Raw genomic sequence first — 24,718 nt, 5'->3', positions numbered from 1 at the left:
CAGCAACATGGATGAGCCTAGAGGACAATATGTTTAGTGAAATAAGCAATGCACAGAAAGAAAGAACACACGTCGTCACTCACATGTAGAAGCTAAAAAAGTTGATCTTACAGAAGTAGAGCGTAGAATAGTGCTTACCAGAGGCTAGGAAGGGTTGAGGGAGAGGGATAGGGAGAGGTTGGTCAATGAATGCAAAATTACAGCTACAAAAAGGGAATAAATTCTAGTGTTCTATAGCACTGGTAGGGTGACTACAGTTAACAATAATTTATTGTATATTTTCAAATAGGGGACAGGATTCTGAATGTTCCCCAAAGAAACGATCTATGTTTGAGATGATGGATATGTTAATCACCCTGATTTGATCATTACACATTGTATACATATATCAATATATCCCATTATACTTTATAACTATGTACAGTTATTATGTGTCAACTAAAAAGAAAAAAGTTTCAGATTTTAGATTTGGATTAGGGATCCCAATCCTAAATCCAAATACTCTAAAATCTGAAACTTTTTCTTGGATGCTCAACCTGTATTCCATTCCAGGAAGGCAAAGGAACAGGCAAATAGTTGGCATATTTAACCCATTAGTAACTTGCTCCTATTTAAGTTTATTCACAGATGAACATATCCATATAGTCATATGATAGTTTTAATTCCTTAATAGAGTTAAGGAATCCAAGAAGGCCATCTAAAAAAATGAACAGGAAAAATAATGACCATTAAACAACTCCCTGATTTTACAGCCAACCAAAGCAGGAAGATACAGTTATTTGTAGTTCATGGCAGTGCACAGCCCCCTCTACTGTACTGCAGTTACACCTTGTTCCTCTGGGCCTCAGGAAACTGCCCTGACTACCTCATGGCAAGCCATCACTATGGCACTGCCATTAGCACAAAAGGGCATTTACAGTCAGGTAAAGACATGTGGACAAGGCTACAATCCCTAAGATCAAAGAATCAATATTTAAAGCACAAAATGCTTTTGAATATTTATGTGGGAAAAAGACATGGCAAATGAAACAGGATTAAAGGGCATCCTTTTTTAACACTATAAAATATCTCAATATACAGAAATGTAGAAAAATGGTACCATATACACCCACTCAATACTTTGCCATTTTGTTTCATTATTTAAGTTTATTAGCTAAGCCGTTTTAAAGTTACACATGATAGTTCACTTTCAAATCACTCAATGTGCATATCCACTACACCATTGTAACTAACAAATCTAAAATGCCTCATCTCATACCTAATTAATTTTCTCCACCCCAATTCGAATTACCTGTGAATTATTTCTTTGTTCAGTTTGCCTTCCACCTCTAGAAAATGTCTGATTTTTTTCCATCCAAGGTTTTTTCTGAGTTGCCTGGCAAGTTACATTGGACCAATTTACACCACCTATAACAAATAAAATTTTAAATTATAATTTACTTACAAAAGACAGGAAAACCTAAATTGACCTGACTTCATATACTGAAATTCAGTCACTAGAAATGCAATACTGAATATTTTTCTATAAACCTTTTTTTTTTTTCCTGAGACGGAGTTTCGCTCTTCTTTACCAGGCTGGAGTGCAGTGGCAAGATCTTAGCTCACTGCAACCTCTGCCTCCTGGGTTCAAGCAATTCTCCAGCCTTAGCCTCCCAAGTAGCTGGGATTACAGCCGCTCACCACCACGTCCAGCTAATTTTTTTGTATTTTTAGTAGAGACGGGGTTTCATCATGTTGGCCAGACTGGTCTCAAACTCCTGACCTCAGGTGATCCACCCGCCTCGGCCTCCCAAAGTGCTGTGATTACAGGCATGAGCCACCTCACCTGGCCCTATAAACTTTTAAGTAGTACTACAGTTCTTAGTAATACAAGTGTCCTCTTACAGAATATCTCCAGCTGGCATTTTCTCAAGCTGATCAGCAAAACTGTACTTCCAAATTACCTTGAATCTCTGCAAGATTTCTAAGTTTTGTTTGCAGTATCAGCAAGCCTCATGCTTAAAAGGAAAACTCTGATAATGGACAAAGTAGAAAGTATAGCAAAAACACAATGCAGAAAATAAGTACCTGCACACATAGATGATTCCACATGCTAAAAAAAGAAACAAAAAGACAATTATACTCTACTTGAGAACCAACATTATGTACTTTGCTAAATGTTTTATAATTTAGTGTGAAGCATGCATATCACAATATTATCATACTTATTCAAAAATGAATATTTTTATTGATAAAATACAAAATACATTTGTAACTATCCTATTACTATAGTAATTGTTAATGAAAACTGATACTTAAGCTTTAGCAGAGGATGCAAAATAATAATACTGATATCAATGACCAATAAAGAAATCAAGACGATGCCACATACATTCATGGTCCCAGAATCAGGATTTCTCAAAGCCCCTGCTGCAGGCTGGTTGTTGCTGTGTTTGGGACTGCAATAACCACTGTCACTGTCAATGTCAGCTTCACTAGCCCCCTGCTCACTAGAAGATTCAGCAGTGGGGTGGGATGCTCTTCTTCTCCTGCCCTTGGACTTCCAGAGCATTGTGGCAGTGGTCTCTGAGAGAGACTTGTTAGCGATATCTGATGGGAAATCTACAAAGGCAAGGAAAGTGTGACAATTCTTTGTGATGAGCAAATTGATAAATTCTCATTAAATCATCATTAAGATTGTAAGAATACAGATACCAAACGTCATAAATGAAGAAATAGGTGACAACTTTTTGAAAAGTTCATTAAAAGGTAAGATGTTCCTGGTAAGTTGGTTAATGTTTTTTGTTTTTCTTGAGGCAGGGTCTCAGTCTGTTTCCCAGGCTGAAGGGCAGTGGCACAATTTTGGCTCACTGCAACCTCTGCCTCCCAGGCTCAAGCAATCCTTCGATCTCAGCCTCCCAAGTAGCTGGGACTACAGGCATGCACCACCACCACACCGGGATTATTTTTTGTAGAGACAGGGTTTCGCAGGGTTTCACCATGTTGCCCAGGCTGGTCTCAAACTCCTAAGCTCAAGCGATCCACCCGACATGACCTCCCAAAATGCTGGGATTACAGGCATGAGCTACCTCACCCAGCCTGTATGTTTTTATTATGAAGACAGAATAAAATATATCACTAAAATACTAAAATCACCATCAACCATTTAGGAAAGAGAACGTCATCAATCTTTTGAAGGTTGCTGTGTGTTCCCCTCCACTACTATACCATTTTCTTACCCCAGAGCTTACCATCTATTCTGAATTCTGTGCATATCATTCCTTCACTTTTCTTTATAGATTTACCATGGATTTCTGTATTTCTTAAACCTAAATCATATAATTTTCCAGTTTTCAACTTTATTTTAAAATACTACTTTGCCCACGTGACTTCTCACCCCTGCCACGCCTCAACACTGGCTTTGAGACTGTGGTGCATGTGTTATAATTCATTAATGCCACTGGAATCCAGAATGCCTTTACATGAATATACCTCAGTGTACTTATCCTTTGTACCACTGATGAGACACCTGAGTTGTTTCAGAGTTTTGCTACTAAGAACACTATTACTGTTGACACTGATACACAGACACACGAATGTGCATACATGCATATGTAAGCTTCTCTACGGTAAATACTGCCAGAACTTAGGGGATGCACATATCCAACTTTACTTGATGCCTAATCATTTTCAAAGGTACTTAATAGACAGTTACACTCCAACAACAGTATATTCACCCAATGATCCATATATTCATTAAATACTTTACATTATCATCCAGACTGTACCTAATCTGTTGGGTATAAAATGGTGGCTCATTGTAGATTTTAATTAGTACGTTCCTGCTTAATAATGAGGCTGATCTTTATTTTTTCTTTTTTGCTTTTAGCCACAAGTGTTTTCCCTTCTGTGAAATTTTTATTAATACTACTTTTGAATTATCTGACTTCTGCCATTTTTCTGAGTTGTATTTCTTATTTCACAAATTACAATTGCAGCAAGACATTCCAAAAAAAAAAAACAAAAAACAAAAAACAAAAAACAAGACTTTCTTTGAACAAATTACAAGTTTTCCTTTTCCACATTTCTGCCCATTCATAATTTTTATACAACACTGATTTAATTTTGAGTTGTGCTCTCCTTAATATGATGTCATGTGATGACAAGTCTTCGTAATTATAAGATGACTCCATATTATTCCACTGAGCAGGTGTCCTGTACTTAGAGTAGTGTCCAAGCAGGACTTGTTACCTGCTACTAGTGGACACTATGAAAGCTTCAGTACTTTTGCTGCACTGAGGCAATATGCACCTTTAATCAAATAGCCCCCTCCCTTTCTAGGGGGAGGCTCCATTTGGATACATTCAAAGAAATGAGATGACTGGGTCTAAAGAAAAATTCCTATATTCCTGCAAAATTGTTTAGCCTACGAGCACAGTGTTCCACGGGCCCCAAGGACAGGGTGGGATCATTCTCTTATTGATTCATGTTAATTCTTTATACATCTCATGCTAATCCTTTGTCAGTTATATACATGGTAAAAGTCTTTTCCAAGTTGGGGCCTATTCTTTCACTTACTTTTAATAAACAGAAATTCTTAATTTTAGAAACAGTTCCCTCCCTGCAGTCATAGAATTATCTGCCTATATTTTCTTCTACCATTGGGCTTCCCTAAGTCCTTAATCAATCTGAAATAGATTTGCATGGGGCACAAATCGGCAATGCTATCTCTGTCATCTTCCATATACGTGTTTTCACACACATGTGGGGTCTGTTTCTAGGCTGTCTGTTCTGTTTGACTTTTGTATACTGCATCGACAAAATAAACCTATAGGAATTAAGATGGCTTTATAAGTTTCCATATCTACAGGAAAAGTTCTTTTCGAGGGATGTCTTGGGTCTTCTGAGACCACTGTTCCTTTATTTTAGAATTAGTTTATCAAGTTTCCCCAAAATTACTTTGAACATGATATTTAGGTTTTTCTTAATGTCCCATAATAAAGACTTATCACTTTCTTTTCTATTTTTCTTTCAAGACAGAGTCTTGCTTGGTTGCCAGGCTGGAATGCAGTGATGCAATCTCAGCTCACTGCAACCTCCGCCTCCCAGGTTCAAGTGATTCTCCTACCTCAGCCTCCCAAGTAGCTGGACTACAGGCACCTGCCACCACACAGAGCTGATTTTTGTATTTTTTAGTAGAGAAGGGGTTTCACCATATTGGCCAGGGTGGTCTTGAACTCCTGGCTTCAAGTGATTTGTCTGCCTCGGCCTTCCAAAATGCTGGGATTACAGGTGTGAGCCACCACACCCAGCCTAGTCTTACTATTTTCTGCCTACACATCCCATACGTCTTCTCTAAGATTTCCAGAAACTCTCTTTTTCAGTGTTATTGTTAATGACATCTTTTTTTTTAATTTTGTGGGTGGCAAACTGAAATGCAATTAACTTTTATATATTATATTAGATCCAGCCATCTTATTATAAACTCTTATTAAATAATGAGCTTGTGTTCAAATGTAAAAATCTGTTACAAATGGAAAGACATTCCTAATAAACTATAATATTTAATTTGATCTCTGCTTGATACCAATTAATCCTCAGAAATTACAAACTTAACTGAAGAATAAAAATACTGATAGAATTACAATCCTTGAATTTGAAAACTAAAACTAAAAATACTAATAGTATGTACAATATGTAATATTCTATCCAAATTCACCTTTATCTTTTCATTTTCTAATTCCTATGCCTCAGAGTATCTTTGTGGTTAAAATAACAAGCAACATAAAGAAGTAAGGACATTTTAAAGTCTTCCCAGGGTTAAAAGCACATAGAAATGGGTCACTATGACTAAAGACAACCAAACCAGAAAACTTTGTAATATATTACATTGTGATTCTTTTCCACAGCCACTCCAAGTATTTGTCAGTCTGCTAATCTCAAAGATGCATGCCTTTATGCTTTAACCACACAATAACTGTACTATCAGCAAGACTTTTTAAACTGATTTTCAGATCCCTTCTCTGCTCCTAATAGATCTAAGCAACCGTAAAAAGATAAATAGATCTCCAAAAGAAAAGGTATAACCTAAGTGAAAAAAATATAAGCCATCTTATTCATTTCAACTCAGACCTCATTTGAATGGAGGCTGTACAGAGATAGAAAAGCTAATTATGCCTTTGAATGAATCTTGGTCTTGGATCATGAACAAAGACTGTTTACTAGTGTCACTGACTATGGATGAGAGGAGATAAACATCTCCTCTACAGATAATAAACTGAGATCAAGGATACAAAGTGAAATTTCATAATATAAACTGCAAAATAGCACATTGTAAGAATATTAATTCTTGTCTATTACCAGGTGAAAGCTTTTTTATTTAATGCCTGTACAGTCCTCTAAAAATTTTTGACAAAATGATATTTGACTAGTTCAAAATTTATACTTGTTTAACAGGATATACATGACATACATAGGTTTGGTTCAGATCTATGCTAAAATATGGCATAGAAAATTTGCTAAGTTCTTTCTATGAAGATGTATAGGATATCAGGATGTTTTATAATGGGTTTTAATCTAGTTATAAAACATGTACAATTTTAATTTCAATCAAAATGAGTTCCTCAAATTTCTATAGTGTCTGCAAAATTCCATCTCTGGTTTCTGAACTGCTCCATTACTACAAAAGGAAAAGGACACCTTAAACCCGCCCAAAATTGCACACAAGGCCAGCAAGCAAACTGAAAGAACATTAAGAACATAGATTGCTTTACCCTTCCCAGAGAATCTCACAACGTGGCAGGGCAAATGAAAGGATGGAAGTCTACAATTCAGACAAGTGGTACAGACCACAGTTATAAAGTGGTGAATGAAAAAAGATCAAAATCAGTGATGCACATGTAAGAACCCTTGCCTTACCAGTTTGCTGTGAAGCATCTACCAGAAGCACAATTTTTGATCGACTATCGGGACCTGCTGCATTTGTTTCTTTCTGAGTAGCTACATTTTTCACCAGCGGCCTTTTGCTTTTATGTGCTGTTGTAAAAGTTGTTGCTGATTTAAAAAAAACAAAAAACACACAACTATTCAATGTACTAAACATTATAAAATACACATCTATTACAAAATACAGCTAAGTATATGTTCTAAATTCTTGGCTTCCATGGGGCAATAGTATTAGGGTTTCATGAAATATCTGCAGCAAAGCATAATAGGCTAAACAATGTATTATACACACATTTATACACTTTTTCAAATAACAACATAAGTATGATTAATGAATTCATTTTTAACTGCTACTTGTATTTTTTATTTTCTCAGTCAAAAGTAATGAATAGCAGGGGTATAATAATGTCATAAAAGGGGTTGTAAATTTCTTTAAAAAGGTAGTAACTTATTCCAAAGTAAATTTTAGTTTCAGAAAAGCAATGACACGAAAAATGATTTCTGCTTCAGAATTCAAAAAGAAAATATAAAAAAGCTGATTCTGTCAGGGCACAGTAGTTCACACCCATTATCCCAAACTCCTGGGCTCCTAGGCTGGAAGATCACTTGAGGTCAGAAGTTTGGGACAAGCCTGGGCAACATAGAGACCCCCGATCGCTACCAAAAAAAAAAAAAAAAAAAAAAGACATCAGTAGTCTCAGCTACCCAGGAAGCTGAGGTAGAAGGATCACTTGAGCCCAGGAGTTTGAGATTACAGTAAGAAATGATGGCTCCACTGTACTCCGGCATGGCTGACAGAACGAGACCCTGTCAATCAATCAATCAGTATTAAAAAACTGATCTCTTCCTTTACTTTTAAAAATATAAGTATTCATCACTTAATAGCAACTTACACAATAGAACTCTGAATTTAATTTCTTGAACTTTCTAAGTTGACGTGCTGGGAATGTATTCTGAGAAATCATGTTCCTTCAACATCTGGAAATTATATACTACTATCTTATTTCCAACACTTTTTTTTTTCATTCTGAGTTCCCGAAAGGATATTCCTTGACCAAGAATGTTTCCATGAACAAAACGAAAAGCTTTTAAAGCAATCTCTGCTGCTTGTATTTCAATTTTAGAAATTATACGAGGAGGCAGCAAAGACTTCACTGAAGAAACTGGGCTAATGGAATCTAGGGAAAGTATCAACTCCTTGATGATGTACTCGTAAGATATGTCTAAGATGTACCTCTTCCATCAGCTAAAAAGTGCTAACTTAGAAACATGTTCCTTCTTCCCATTAGCTTTGACAATACGGCTTCAACTGTAAAATAGCCTTTTAAGTTAAAAAGTTAACTAAAATTAAATCTTAATTCTCTTGTGATTCAAAGCCTTCATTTTTTTTTTTTTTTTTTTCTTTTTTTTTTTTTACTTAGTCAAAAGGCTGGTACTAAATAACTGGTTTCACATATTTATCTGTCATTTTCTTCAGTCCTAGGAGACTCTTGTTCATATAAAAGAAAAGCATCTCTTAAATAATAAACTGCTATTCCTACTAAAAATTCACAGATTAGGAACAATAAAGTTGAAGGGATCTAATGAATCACAAATGTTCTTTTCCATAATGTCTCCTGCTAACTTTTGGGTTTTTTTTTTTTTTTTTGAGACAGGGTATCACTCTGTCACCTAGGCTGGAGTGCAGTGGTGCTATCTCAGCTCACTGCAGTCTTGACCTCCTGGGCTCCAGTGATCTTCCCACCTCAGCCTCCCAAATAGCTGGAGCTACAGGCATGCACTAACATGCCCAGATAATTTCTGTATTTTTGTTAGAGATGGGGTTTCACCATGTTGCCCAGACTGGTCTCAAACTCCTGGGCTCAAGCGACTAGCCTGCCTTGGCCTCCCAAAGTGCTGGGATTATAGGTGTGCGCCACTGCACCTGGCCAACTGAAATATCTTGAAGTGAATTAGCCATTCAACACAACTAGCACAAGATCCACACTAATCACTTATGAAGGTTGGTGTCACCATGCAACTTTTATCACTAAATTAATTTGTAAATATTTCTGCCTTATGTTATGTAAAACTCTCTAAAGGGAACATGAAAATGATTATAAATCACATCACGATTAAGAATGAGGAATAAACAACACAAAGAAAATTATTTTAAGAATTACATATCCTTTACCATTTCACAATAGGAACAATATGTTTTACAGCAAATTCAGCATTAACAGTCAATCAACCCAAGTAGCAACTTACTTACACTAATTAAGTAATATCAAATTTAAAAGCCAATCAAGACCAGACACTTACTTTTGGGACCACTGATCCTCTGTTACTGTTTCTGTTTCGATGACTGGACAATGGGAAGACCTGTCCAAGCTGACTTGGACGCTCAGTGCATTCTGTGGTGATAGCATTTACAGTATTTGCAGCTTGAAAGGTGTTGGAGTAAGGTGTAGGAAAAGGATGATAGAAACCCATAACCTGGGCACATGGTGCTGGCATCAGCTGATAATATGTATACTCTGTAGAAACAGGTGGCTGAGCAGATATAATGGGGTAGGCAAAGTATGGTCCAGTAGGGTTTGGATTGGGTTGTTGCCATCGTATATCATTGTTATATAAAGGAAATTGTCTGTAAAACCAAATCAAAGAAGAATAAATCTATTGACAAGTCTAAAAAAACCACTAAAGCAAAATCTCTTATACTAATAAAAGACAAAACAGTACAGAACAGTGGTTTTGTGATAATTTTGGGAAAGGAGACAAAACTATCATCATCTTATATATTTTTTTGCTATAGAGATCATTATGTACATGTAGTAACAATGTAAACAACAGTATAAACAAACCCAACCTGATGGTTTTACAGTATTCCACGTACCAGTATTGTTTGTAACTCTGTCTTCAACTCCCTCAAGATATTTCTGCCTAAAAGTAAAACACCTAGCTACTGGATCTACCAACAATGGCAGTCCAAAGTTCCCATTCAAGGTAAGCAACTGTGACAGCCTTCTGTAAAGAACAGAGTAAAGTGACCATTGTGTAAGGTGACCGTTACATAGGGTGATTTAATTCCTCCACCTCTCATTCTTCAGCTCAATCCCAGAGCCTACTCCTCCTCCTCTCATACTCCCCTAATCACTTGGCCAAGTCCAGCTCTTTTCCTGGCTGCCCTCCTGGCAATAGAAGCAGGCTCTGGGTCCAAGGGGAAGAAGAGAAGAGGCAAATCTGTTCACGGACATCTTCAGCGGTGGAGCTTCTTCTAGTGCAATTCATATAAAACACTAGCAAAATTCTTCCTATCCCAGCAGCCCCTCACCAAATCAATACGGGGTCCTAGGGAGTAGGGAGCTGAAGCATAGAGCTTTTCCTCATTACTCCCATGACAAAGCAAAACAGTAAAATGTTCACGGCCATATTCCTAAAAGTATTTTTTAAATAATCTGTTGGCTGGTTTACTCATGAACTCACAAAGATTATTTGGTAAACCAAGAAAATCAATTAAGTTTATCATACTGTATACGTGGCCATTTTTTCAAATAGAAATATAGTATTATTAAATTTAGTTTCATGAATCAGTTTGCACATTATCCAATATAGGCAAAGATATTTAATATAATACTAACTTCAATTGAAAATGATTCCTTAGTTCCTACTATTTGTCTAACCCTCAACACTCTTTATTAAGAGTCTCAGAATATTAACTTGAACACTTAATATCTGAGTAGTTGAATGGCCTTATACACCATACATCCACAATTTCTCAAAGAATGTGCACTGGCACACTAGTGTGCAACAATGGTTTAGAGATGGGGTAGAAATATTGATCGCCTCAGCCCTCAGGAATGACAGAGCCTATAGCCAGTCACCAGCTGTCTCATCCATGCATAGTCCTAGACAAACAAAATTTTCTATGTGACATAACTTGAAAAAGGCTGAAAGTACTTTTATACAGCAATAAAATAAACTCTACCAATGAAGTGCTCATCACTCAGACAGTGTAAGCAGGGTTAGAATGGCTACCATGACTATCGTAAGTAACATCCTAACCACTAGGTTACACATGACCTAATTGCGGGCAATTTTGCTAAATCATCCTGTAACTATAGCACAGACATAAATTTAAACTAAAATCTGAGTCTAGAAATATTAATATATACTAACCATGACAGCTTCAAAGTTAAGGACTATTGCTTGGTATTTTCTTTTACACCAGAGACTGTCTTGGCAGCTATGAGATTAGATGTTTAATCCCCAAAAAAAAAAAAAAAAAAAGTTTTGTTCACCTCTGAATATTTTATTTCTCCCTTTGAGCTGACTTACTTCAAATAAATTTCAATGACTTACTGAAGGAGACACAGCCTAAGAATTCAATTTTCTCTTAGAAAAAATAAGAAACTAATCCATATTAACAATTTCCAAATTTCAATATCATTTCTCTTAATAGAGAACTGATTAAAATCTAAAAGTTACAAAAGAAAAATATTAAGTGCACTTTGCCAGCTTTTATAGCCACCCCCACAAAAAAGAAAATAAAAATAAACAAATTACCTATTAGACTGGTTTTCCTGCACAAATGGGTAACAGGTAATCAGGTAGCTGGGAATTGGAGTTGGTTCTACACCAGAAACACTTCCGTTATCATTTGGGAGAGCCATCGGGATCATAAATGTATCAGGACTCTTCTTCTGGGGAATAAATGGCTCTACCTCAGCTGACAGCTTGACATTCTTCAAAGAGAAAGTAGAATACATTAATAACAAACGAGCATGCAACTTCCTACAAATTCACAATTTAACAACAGCAGAGTCAGTCCTTATAAACAGTAATTAGGTCTCTTCTCAGCATTCAGAAAACATCCAAAAGGAAGAGCAATGTCAATTTTAAAATAACTGAATAATAATCAAGTTATTTAGACAAAGCCACCAAATAAGGAAAATAAATCAAATGTTACATTTCAATATAATTAAAGCTGTTAAAACAATCAAGAAAACACAGAAGTCATACATCAGGGTCTAAAAATAAAGTTGGTAGTAAGAGATGTAGCTCTTCAGACAATGTGTTTTAAACTCATTTTCTTGGGGGAAAAATTGAACAAAATTATGAAGGATAATTAATACTCTGTATTTGTTTCAATAGTCTTAAAAGTTGACTATTTCTGTCCATTTCTGGAAATTAGATCGGTATCATTAAAAGAAAAGAAAATGTCTAAGATGAAAAAATACTTAACATTAAGAAGAAAAAATCTGCACAGTTACACTGGGGAAAATAGGAGTACTTCAGTTTCCCAGTACACATCTGAGTAAACTAAAGTAATCCAAGACATGTAATCCATTTTAGTTTACTTTGTATCTTTTCTTATAAGAAATCTATAGAGCTTTAAAAGACATAAAAAAAAAAAAACAAACCCTGTAGTATTTAGGGATGCACACATGGGCGACAAAACTATAAAGAAAAGTAAATAAAATCCATAAAAGTCAAGATAGGAATTATTCTCAGCAAAGACAGTTGTGATTAAGAGGCATCTGGAGAGCTTCCAGGGTGCCTGGCAAAGTTTTATATCCTAACCAGGATAAAATTTACAAGGTGTTTGTCCTGTAACAATTCATCAAGCTGCACATTGGTTTTATGCAGTTTCTATATGTTATAGTTAACAACAAATTTAACATTTTAAATTATTTTTTGAAATCCTTAAGTACATTCTGTAAAAAATCATATAATATCAAATGATATGAACATGTTTTAATGAAACCAGTAAGTGAAATGCAAGTTAATGTTTTTAATTACTCTAAAAAATTACCTTAAAAGCCACGGCCCTAGCCAGAACTCTTCCCCAACAAACCCACTAGGGTGATAGTTATTAGAAGCTCCCATCAAAGCATAGTTGTAAGAATAAATTTCATGTTTCTCACAAAAGCAGTTAGTAAGGAATCCAAGTAAAAAATCTGAAGATGAGATATGCTCATTTGTTTCAGAAAATTAAGTTCTCTAAAAAGTTCACTGTAAATACTCGTAAATGCTTGTTAAAAGGGATGGGGTGGGGATGGTAAAATCTGAACTGTACAGCAGTGTTAGTTCAGTCTCCTTCCTCCCTACCTGATTTGAGGTTTACATTTGTACAATTAACCAAATCAGAAGTAGATATGCTATAATAATAATATAAATATTAGTGAATTGAAGTTGATTTCTTAAAGATTAACGTAAGAGGCAAAAATATCTTCAAACTCTAATGATACAAGCTAGTAATTTTCACTCTGTGATATTCATTAGAACCCAAACTTACTTATATAGGACACAATATATCAAAACAATAAATATTTCCCCAATTAGGAAAAAGAAAAGCCGACTTACAGCAATAATATAAAGATAATGGAAGCTTGCTTTATACAATTCACACATATATGCCGAAGAAAAGAAACTGAAATCACGTTTTAACTGCACTAAAATATAATTTTAGGATTTTTTTTAAGGGTCTCGCTCTGCCACGGGGTGGGGGTGGGGGTAGGATGCAGTGGTATGATCATGGCTCATTGCAGCCTCAATCTCCTGGACTCAAGTGATCCTCCTGCCTCAGCCTCCCAAATAGTTAGGACTACAGGTGCACATTACCACACCCAGCAAACTTTTTAATGTAGAGATGGGGTTTTGCCATGTTTCCCAGGCTGGTCTTGAACTCCTGGGCTCAAGTGATCCTCCCACCTCGGCCTCCCAAAGTGCTGGGATTATAGGCATGAGCCTGGCCAGGATTTCTTTTAAAAACGAAAAAGTCCTTTACGACATATGAGAACTCACTGAGCAGTTTTATAAATCTGAGCTAGTAGACTTTCAGGGTTTTTTTTCAGCAAGGTATATGGGTACACCAAATTATCAGTCTTAACCACACTAATATAATTATAAATAAATACTATTAATAATACTTTTCCTGACCTCTCATAATTATGAGAGGTCATAATTATGACCTCTCCTCATAAATTACTTTGGTAGCAATAAATTCAAATTCTTGCTCAGGTCGAAAGTTGCAAAAAATTTTTACACCCCACTTCATTTATACTTTATAAAAAGTTTTATAAACTTAGGCAACCTACTGTTTAAAAGGTATTCTGTATAATTCAAAGCTAATGTCTGTACATATATACACTATGTGCCTTTAAATACTAAAGTTTGTATTGGCTTATATTCTAAGTGCAATTCTAGATATCAGAGCTCAACAATAAAACTCACAAACACTAAAATGATCCTTTGTTTTTAGCACAAAAAAAAAAAGAGAGAGAGAGAAGCTGCTATAGTCAACAGCTGCACAAACAGAAGATGTCACTAGTAGGAACAGACTGGCAAACTTTCTCCTATAGCTACAACTCTGTATGGTCTCAAAAGCTGTTTATTGTGACTTTGGGGCCTTCAGTAATATACATCAACATGCAGCATCTGCTGTTCTCAGGACTGAAAAGGAGTGTTAAGACCCCAAACTATTCTTAAAAGTCCACATAATAAAGCCCATATAAATAACATGTTAAATAAATAACAAATTCTGGCAGTATTTTAATTATATTAGTATAGAAATCAAAGAAAAATGCCTTGCATAGTGAACAACAAAATGTATGAAAAAACTAGACTGGATACATTATAGAACGTTATTCCTCAGTTTGAATTTCTGTTTTGTCTCTCTACTTTCGCCAAGATCTATTTTTTAGGAATAAGAACGTTCATAGCAGGGAGTTGTCTTCATAAAGGAAATAAATATGGAATAAACGTAAACTACACTTAACAAAGTATAATCATTCTTGTAGTATTTGCTTCACAAAAAGCACGACTATCTATATAGTAAAACTATCATCTTTCAGAACTTATTTCAGAATTTTCCCAATTAATGAAAAAAATCATAGTCCCAGAATCTTTGTAAAAATATTTAAGCAGTTTCATGTTCATTTTTTATTTTGTGTATATTAAGGTAAATGTCTACAAACAAAATGCCTTTGATGTAAATAATCTAGAGAGTTTAAGACTCTGTTAGAGTATGAAACAAAAATATTATTTAAAAGAGTTTATTAGACAAATGTATTCAGATCATGGAGAGCCTATATAATTCGACAAATGTGCATTCAGCATACATTCCGGAAAGAGTGCTGTGCTGGACTGGGTTAGGGAAAATGGGCAAACATTACCACAAAGCACACGTCGGCAGAGAATGTACACTAAATTCCTCAGAGATGGAGCCTCCAGATGAATGCAAATAATTTTCCCAGATTAAGCAATAAAAAACTGACACCCACTTAAAATCAAAACTGAAGTTGGAACATAACGAGACACTCTCCCACAGTGAAACTCCAGAGTATGTACCACACACCCACAGAAAAAATATGACCATGGAAACCCTCCATATTCTTTCTATGTTAAAGTAAAAATAGGATATCTCAAACTTTAAGATATTTTATATCTCATGGCAAAAGATAAAATAAATATTCTCTGAAGCGAAAAATGATTAATGTTTAAGAGATAACTACTCACTGTGCTGTTTTTTGATTAAAATGCCAAAACAAAACACATGACTTATATGTGTAAGTTGTATAGGCTCCAGACAATAATGAGGAAGAAAAATCAAAGAATTTAACTTAGATTCTGCCCATACTGGGCAGAATGTTTTGCAACCCATATTTTCCTTTTAGAAAACACACCAAATCTAATGTTTTTTAAAATCTGATGGTTACTTTTAAAAAAAACACCTTTCCAGATTTAATATTAGTTTCTGAATTATCTATTACTTTGTTTTTAACTTATTATTTTCTCTTTTGATTTGATGGAGTTTCCCCTCTAACTTCTTGCCTTGGAGGCTTAATTTTCATTCTCCTTGTAAACTGTTTAACAACGAAGGCATTTATGACTATGCATTTGCCTCAGAGTATAGCTTCAGCCACATTCCATAGGTTTTTTGTTTGTTTTAGAGATGGGGTCACACTATGTTGTCCAGGCTGGAGTACGGTGGCAATTCACAGGTGTGATCTCACTACTGATCAGCACCAGAGTTTCTACATGCTTCATTTCTGGCCTGGGCCAGTTCACCCTTCCTTAGGCAACCTGGAGTTTCCCCACTCCAGGGAGGTCATCATTATTGATGCTGAACTTAGTGCAGACACCTGACTCGCATAGCACACTACAGTCCAGAACACCTAGCTAGGGTCAAGCGATGCTCCTGCCTTAGCCTCTTTAGCAGTTGGGACTACAGGTGTATACCACCATGCTGGGCCCCATAGGATTTTCATATGTGGTATTTTATTATTAACATATTTTTAATAACCTGTCATTCTATTTTTTATTCCTTTTTGACCTAAGAGCTTGAAAATGTCTTTTTGGCCAGGTGCAGTGGCTCACGCCTGTAATCCCACCACTTTGGGAGGCTGAGGCAGGTGGATCACCTGAGGTTAGAAGTTCGAGACCAGGTTGGCCAACATGGTGAAACCCCATCTCTACTAAAAATACAAAAATTAGCTGGGTGTGGTGGTGCACACCTGTAATCCCAGCTCTGGGAGGCTGAAGCAGGAGAATTGCTTGAACCAGGGAGGCGAGGTTGTAGTGAGCTGAGACAGTGCCACTGCACTCCAGCCTGGGTGACAGAGTGAGACTCTGTCTCAAAAAGAAAAAACAGAAAATGTTTTTCTAAATTTCCAAATGGTATTTTCTCTGAATGTATATATTAATACTTTCCTTTTATTATGAACATATTATTTTCTTAATCTGATAAGACAGGTCATTTACTTCTATCTTTACGTAAGGGCCAACTATATGTATTACTGAATAACGAACATTTTAAAATAACTTATTTAGAATATATTTCATTTGCAGTACTGACATTATTTAAAGTTTACAAATTATTTAAAGGAAACAATGAAAAGCTAGACAATTTTGTATCCTTATTGGTAAAAAGCATGTTGCATGAAATCATATGTATTCATTAGTTTTTCCAAAATTAAAGACATTAATAACCAGTAATTTTATGAATTCTTTTAAAAGAACTATCTAATGCTAATGTACTAAAAATTAAGCCAACATTTAAATTATTTGTGATAACAGAAAACAGACTGTTAACCTCAAGTGTCCTGTCACTTCTAAGCCCATTGTTTATTTTTTAAAATCTCAATAAATTTCCTAAAAATAGAAACAGTAAGCCTTTATAAACAAAACAAACTCCATGATTTATTCTTCACATCTCATAATGCAAGTTTTTTTTTTTTTTTTTAAGGGGAAAAAATGCATTATATACCAAGCAACACATCTTCTTAGAACATTTAACTCTGGCAGTTAAAATTAAGCTAGCTATTTTGATTAAATACAGAGAACACCCTATAAAAAGTGCCGAAAGAGGATACTCCTGAGATTTTCTTCTAGTTATAGCATTCTTTCAAATAATCATCATTGCAATTAAGATCATCCATCTAGCACTGTATTCCCGGTAATTTACTTTTTACAATCTTGATCAGCACACATACAATTCACCTTTTCTATAAAAAGATTTTATATATTTAAAAAAGGTAATTCACAAGAACAAGAACATGAATGACTTCAGGCAAAAAGAAAGTTTATTTTCTTTTTTAGTTACACTTGTAAAGTACGCAAGGATTTAATTAGGTTAAGATAAAATACAGAAAGTCTATATTAAGTACTACTTTTTAAAAATAAAACTTCTATGAATTGCTAACTACTACAATACTATAATGAGTAAGCTTTAATGCTGTAGGCATTTAGGGAAATTCTGGGTATGTCAACAGTGGTCAAAAGGGAAAAAAAATTCTGTGAGGAAAAATGGAAATCGGCACATATTATCATACTTTTCAATGACCTTTATCTACCTAAATTCACTTCAATAGTAGAAATACAAAAGTATAATCCAAATATCCTGGAAAAGCCATTACATGACTCTATGGTATAATCAAGAATTCCACAAAATTGAGAAATCTCAGTTCCCAATCTACTACTAAGTTAATGGTTCTTAGCCGTCCTTTGAGAATATGATGAAAATAATGGATTCTTGCCCTAGAAAAAGACATATAATGAAGCATACTCCTTCCAGGTCATTCATGGACCCCTGAATTAACTTCCTATCGCATAAACGAGGTGAAAACATTACTTTTCTATATCTATTTTCTGAGGGTATAGGGGAGTGGAGGATTTTCAAATTATTCTTTCATTTAGGGTTAGGTTGGGGAAGAGGGAAGAGGTATTGGAAGAAAAAAAAGTCAACAGAAAACCTTCTTCCATGTTTTTTTCCTAGTTATTAAATTTCTACAAGGTTTTAATAGGTCATAGGCTTTGGAAAGATGTGGGATGAAAGAGGAAAAGGCTCTCTAGTTTAAATCATTTGCTCACAGCACTTGCTGCTAGGATAATCACAAACAGCTATGCTAAAAATTACCATCTAAATAGTTAATTATATTTCCTCTAGGATGAAAGGAACTCTAAGTATACATAAGGTAGCATTACTGGTTTTAGTCCTGGCATCCTAGTGAAGGAACAAAATGTTGAACCCTTTCATTAGTAACACACGTATAAGGAAATGATTCAAGGAAAATTCGTATTCATTTGTCAGGCTTTGAAATCTCAGGTATTTTGATAGATACCTTCAAAATGTTTTTAAATCAAACTAGATACAGGCTGTATACAGAATACTTCTGGGTCACATAAACGCCTAGGCGTATTTGCCAAGAGGCTCCATATCAATTTCTCTTTGGTAATTCCATGTATTGTTTTATAAAATTCATTTGTGTCTTCAGAGTTATATTCACATAAAGCTTTTTTTTAAAAAAAAAAAAAAAAAAAAACAAGTCTTGTGTAAAACAAGTATACACAACTAGGAAGCTGTGCTTTGCCAGCTAAGAGTCCGATTTCAAAATAAAAACGGCTTCAACTACATATAGACACATACAGGAATTTGGGAAATCTTATCTCATTAATTCAGGTGCTCGTTATCCATCTGTAAAATTAATAGACAGAAATTACTAGCCTCTGTTCTTCCGTCATCTAGTCATCAATGGGTAAGGCCTTCGAAGAAGGGAATAGAGGGAATAAACTTGGGCTTCAAATTAAGTCGTTTCGCAGATATCTTAAGAGTGGAAAATACTGGGGGAAAACTATTGTTTTCGATTACTTTTAACACTGTTATTATCCCTGCCTACTAGCACCTACTAGCATGGATAATCAGGAATTTGATGCAATTAAAAACAAAACAGAACACTAATGGGACTACTTTGCGAATATGAAAACGGGTTCGAAAATAAGCTTATGCTTTACACCCTTAAAATAGAAACTAGCTTTAAAAAAAAAACACTAATTACAATTCTTTGCAAAATAACTGGATAAAAGGACAAGGGGGAAATCGTAGTATCGTTTCTTAAAAGAAACACCTCCGTAAAACCACTGCAAAAACAATGCTTCGCTCCACTGAACATAGATCTAAAAGGCCCGTGACTTCCCTTCATCTGTAGTTACCACACATTCTCTTACAGTCTTTCTGGGTGAGAAGCCTTCAAACGCCTTTCCACCTTGAAAACACATTCCAGAGCTGAAGGGAATGGGGGAAGTGGGGAGACTGCTGGAAGTTATAAGCCCTCCTCTCAGGAGAGCAGGGACAACTTGGAGCCTTCTGACCCCTGCACCAAGCCGGGGAGAAGCGGCAACAGCGAGCCCTCCATCTGGGAAGTAATCAGGGTTGGAAAAGCCCCCAAGCCCCAGGCAGCAGCTGGAACAATGAAGGAGAGCCGGGAGCTGCCAGGCTCCCAGGTGAGAGGGTCTGCGACCGCAGGACCGGCCCTCGGTCCCCACGTTCGAAGACCTGGGCCTAGCCTGGAAGGAAGCGGCGACCCCAACCCCCGGCTCGGCGGGCCCAGCCCAAACCCGCGTACCTGCTCTGCGGGAGCTCGGTCCATGGTGCCTGCAGCCGCAACGGGCCCGCGCTAGTCGGTGTAAACAGCGCCTTGGGCCGCTTTCTCCATGGCCCCCCGCTCGGGTCCAGACTGGGTTCCGGACCTCCGCCCCTATCTAGCTGGCCGCGACACCGATTCGGCTACGCCACTGGCAGAGGAGGCGGCTCCAGCTCCAGGAGATGGAGGAGGCGGTGGCAGCTTCGGGGAGGGATCATCTGGGACGGAAGCCGAGGAGGGCCCGAATGGGCGGGAGGCGTAGTTAGAAATGGAGGCGCACGGAAGGGAAAGGAGTAGGGAGGAGGCAGAGAGGGGCAGTGGGCGGAGTGACAGCAAATGGCCTCAGCAAGGGTAGCAGGAACCCGGCCTAGCCTAGAGGCTGAAGCCAGGTGGAGGCGCCCAGGAGCAGGTGCCCCGAACCACACGCCACCCCTGCGACTGTTAAACGAGAAGTGTCAGAAGACCACCTGGGACCCAGGTCACACGGGCCCTCAAAGACCTCTTCAGGATCTGAAACCACCTCTTAAGAGATGTTGGAAAAGCTTTCATCTGCCCACCGTACATCTGCTCCTTCCTTATGTTACGCAAATAAAGGGAGTCATGACTATAAAGGAATGAGAATATTCTGAAAATAATGGAGTCTTGCCCTAGAAAAATGCATATGTAAAACGCATACACAGAATGACTGGAAGAAAGGGCTCCCCACAAATATTTATTGATTAGTTAATTCGTTGTCCAGGTTCATGCCCACCTCTAGGCTCACATCCAGGCTGACCTCGCCCATCTCAGAACTCCTAATTTTATGCAGGATCTGTATAACACCACCCAACAGGTAATTATTTTATCTTCAGATCCTTAGCTCCATAAGGGCAGACACTGTCTTGAAACTGGGCACTACCGTTAGCATGGCAAGTACCTTCTGGGCATCTCCTCAGACACACCCTCCAACACCCACACCCTCCGTGAAGATTCAGCCAACCGCGGATAGAAATATTTTGGGGAAAAAAGAAATAACAAGTACAACAATAAAATACAAGTAATACAGTTTAACAACTGCTTATACAGCATTTACATTGTATTATAAGTAATCTAGAGATGATTTAAAGTATATAGGAGGACGTGCATGGATTATATGCAAATACTACACCATTTTATATAAGGATCTTTAGCACGCATGGATTTTGGTATCAGCAGGGATCCTGGAGCCAATATCCCCCTGGGATACTTAGGGACAACTATATAAGCTAAATTACACTTCAGTGAAGGAAGAGAGTTCAGGTGGCTGCTGTTTGGGGCACTGGTGTGGAGATCCACAGCTAGGAATGGGAAAGAGATTTTAAGAAATTTGCTTTGTCATGCTTCAGGAGACATCGGTAAAGACTAATTAGTCTAGGTTATTAGTCTGGTTATTAGATTCCAATATGAGGCTTGTTATGTGAAGGCCCCTTGCTGTACTTATGTTGACACAGGTTGGGTATCTCTAATTGGAAACTATGAAATCCCAAACCCTCCTGAATCCCAAATATTCCAAAATTAGAAACTTTCTGACCACAGACATGACATTTAAGAGTAATGTTCATTGGAACATTTTAGATTTTGGACTTCCAGATTAGAGATGCTCAATCAGTAAGTATAGTGTAAGTCCTCCGAAATCCCAAATCTGAAACACTTATGGTTTCAAGTATGTTAGATAAGGGACATTCAACCTGTATTATATATTGGCCTGCTGAAAGGAGCTATATTGTGTCAGCAAGACTTACATCAAGGCTGGCAATAGAAACAGTTTGAAAGGAGAAACATTCATATTTACACATTTATATTTAGATTTAAATATATTTATTTAATTTTAGTAACTTTTCTACCTCCTCAAATTTAATATAAATGCATGTGTATTTGAATTGCAAATGTACGTAACATTTGTACATATATGTGCAATTAATGTTAGGTCACTAGTGCCTATCACATACCTAGTTGGGATTCAATGAATGCTGAATGAATTTAGGGTTGGTTGCTCAGAAAAATTAAGTTATTTATAAGGAGTAGTTATGTAAACTAACAGATGACCATTCTCCTTCACAATTGAAAGATAAAATAACTCTGAATTTTCAGATTGTCTTCCTACTGGTGGTCTATAGCCATAATATCCCCGCATCTGAGTAAAAAGATAATAGCAATGCACTCATAAAAATAGTATAGTACTTTTGCTTTTCTTCCTTCTTCTGAGGAATGATCTGAGGAAATTTAAACATAGGATTCCCAAGGATCTTTCCACATTGTCGGATTTTTTATGACTGTAAAATCGTTTTCATTGAGAATCTTCTATGTACAAGACATTCATTAAAATTATAAGAACAAAATCATAAGAATTATAGGAACAGAAATGTCACAATGCCCTTCTCATTTAACGTAATCTTTTAAAAGATGGCAATAGCTAGTAGATAAAAAATTAAAATCTGTGAAAAAAGGAAGGCATTTTAAAAATACTACATTTTACAGATGATATAAATGAATGCAAATTATTTTATTCACCAATAAATATTTAATGTGTGAGGTACTATGCTAAATACTAGAGATACAGCAGTTTATGAGACACCTTGAGGGCTGAGACCATGTTTGTCTTGTGGGCAAGACATGCATAGGACAAGTCATTATAAGTGAGATGAGTGTCATGAAAAAGGAAGTACAATAGGTGCTACCATGGTAAGGGATGGAAGGTCAGGGAAGGCGTATTTGAATAAATAGCATCCACAGAAAGACCTGAAGAGTGAGTAGGAGTTATGATTAGTAAAGGAGAAGAAGTAGGAAAATTGTTTCAAGAAGAGGAAAGGGCAAATGTTAGCATTCTGAGGAAAGAGAAAATTCAGCCTTTAGTACTCACACAAGCTCATCCCTTGAGATGAGGGTTCAGAATGTGAGCGATAATCCAATAGATGAAGGCCTCTGAGAAGCTTGGAGGGGATAGAATACAAATACCAGGGGGAAGAAATAGGCCTTTGATGGGAGTAGGGGCATGTTATCTACTGTAACAGAGGAAAGGAAGAAAAGATTGATATGGCTACAGATTATATACATTTATAAGTTTGGTGCCGAAAGTTGAGGGAATGCCTAATGGCTTCTGTTTTCTCGGTGATGCAGGAGGCAAGGTTACCTGCTGACAATAAAGAGAAGTGGAGTTGTGATGACTAGGCACTCATCAAAATTCAGCAAACATATAGTTAAGATAGGTACATGTCATTATATGTACATTTTATCTCAAAAGAAAAAATATAACCAAATATTGAATTCTAGCTTTAACAAATGCATACACCTATGTAATTCAAATCTCTATCAAAACATAGAGTGTCACCATTACCTCCAGTGACATTTAAAACTTTTCTACTTATATCAAATGCTTGTCTTAGACATTGTTGTTATTCTTACTACCTATACCAAAGCCTAGCATGCAGCAGGTGCTCAATAAATATTTATTGAATAAATGAACTGTAATATTATATTAAATCAGGATTCTTTCATCCAGGGTTAGGGTTTTGTTAGGCATGTGCATTTTATTGAAGGAGCAGGATTCACTAAGGTGCAAGTAGAATTATTATTTATTGTCCTGTACCTTCAAATTACCTGAAGACTATTTTTCTGCCTTGGATGAAATCTCATGAAGGTCACACAAACTTTATTCAACGTCAAAACTTCTCCTTTTCCCCAGCTCAGTCCTGCTTCAGGCTGGAAGCCTGCGGTGAAGGACGTGGCTTGGTCCACTTCAGTTTTGTTTTCTACGTTTTATGTCTCCACCTCCTCTACCTTAAACACTCTCTGATTAGGCTTTTAGATTTCTCCAGGTTTGGACTCTGAGGGGGAGGATGGCAGAGCTTCTCAGATGTTTAATTACTACTTTCCTGCATGTTTACATGCAGCAAAGTCATCTCAGAGCAATCACTTATGACCCTAGCCCTCAGCCCTTGGACTTCTGAGGGTTTAAATCTCAACTTGATCACTTTGGGGAACAGCAAGGCAGCCTTATTTGCTGGATTCCCTTTTAAAATGGCTTCAGGCAGAATTCCTGGGATCCCATCAATCTCTGGGATCATTTTGCTACCCTTGATTTATCATATAACTATCCATCCCTCCCCGCCTTCATCCAGCTATTAATTCTTCTTATTTTTGGTGCATGTCAAAGTAGATTGCAGACTTCAGTACACTTTGCCCTAGGAAAAATTCATATAGACACAGTAGGCAAAAATGCAGCTTGTTCCCACTGTTTCTCTCAGATCCTTGCATTCTACCATGATCCAGGCAACATGTATCAAGTTCTCCAAGTGTTTCCCAGAAAGCTTCTCTCACATAGCTTAAGGTAAGCGGAAGCATCTCCTTTTGCCCATGGGAGGTGTGGGTATGTATAAGGTATACAAAACAGTACCCTTCCTGAGTCATTGTCTTAGTCTGTTTTCATGCTGCTGATAAAGACATACCCAAGACTGGGCAATTTACAAAAGGAAGAGGTTTAATGGACTTGCAGTTCCACCTGGCTGCAGAGGCCTCATAATCACGGTGGAAGGTGAAAGGCACATCTCACATGGTGGCAGATAAGGGAACAGAATGAGATCCAAGTGAAAGATGTTTCCCTTTATAAAACTATCAGATCTCATGAGACTTATTCACTACCATGAGAACGGTATGAGGGAAACTGCCCCATAATTGAATTTATCTCCCACTGGGTCCCTCCCACAACACGAGGGAATTATGGGAGCTACAATTCAAGATAAGATTTGGGTGGGAACACAGCCAAACCATATCATTCTGCCCCAGCCTCTCCCAAATCTCATGTCCTCACATTTCAAAACCAATCATGCCTTCCCAACAGTCCCCAAAGTCTTAACTCATTTCAGCATTAACTCAAA

General features: G+C 36.8%; 1 protein-coding gene across 1 annotated transcript in view; it reads right to left on the bottom strand.

Annotated features, from left to right (window-relative positions):
• Positions 1-20,096, bottom strand: part of SECISBP2L (SECIS binding protein 2 like) — a 57,581-nt gene extending 37,485 nt beyond the window's left edge. Inside the window, 8 exon segments of the mRNA XM_017872770.1 lie at positions 1,292-1,407; positions 2,068-2,092; positions 2,372-2,601; positions 6,898-7,011; positions 7,014-7,032; positions 9,226-9,550; positions 11,470-11,648; positions 19,809-20,096. Of these exon segments, the coding sequence (XP_017728259.1) occupies positions 1,292-1,407; positions 2,068-2,092; positions 2,372-2,601; positions 6,898-7,011; positions 7,014-7,032; positions 9,226-9,550; positions 11,470-11,648; positions 19,809-19,832 (1,032 nt within the window). The 5' untranslated portion in view covers positions 19,833-20,096.
• Between the last annotated feature and the right edge of the window lie 4,622 nt (positions 20,097-24,718).

The sequence above is a fragment of the Rhinopithecus bieti genome, unplaced genomic scaffold (assembly GCF_001698545.2).
Source record: "Rhinopithecus bieti isolate Rb0 unplaced genomic scaffold, ASM169854v2 scaffold_6945, whole genome shotgun sequence".
In the NCBI taxonomy this organism is placed as follows: domain Eukaryota; kingdom Metazoa; phylum Chordata; class Mammalia; order Primates; family Cercopithecidae; genus Rhinopithecus; species Rhinopithecus bieti.
This window is presented reverse-complemented; position numbering and strand designations above follow the sequence as displayed.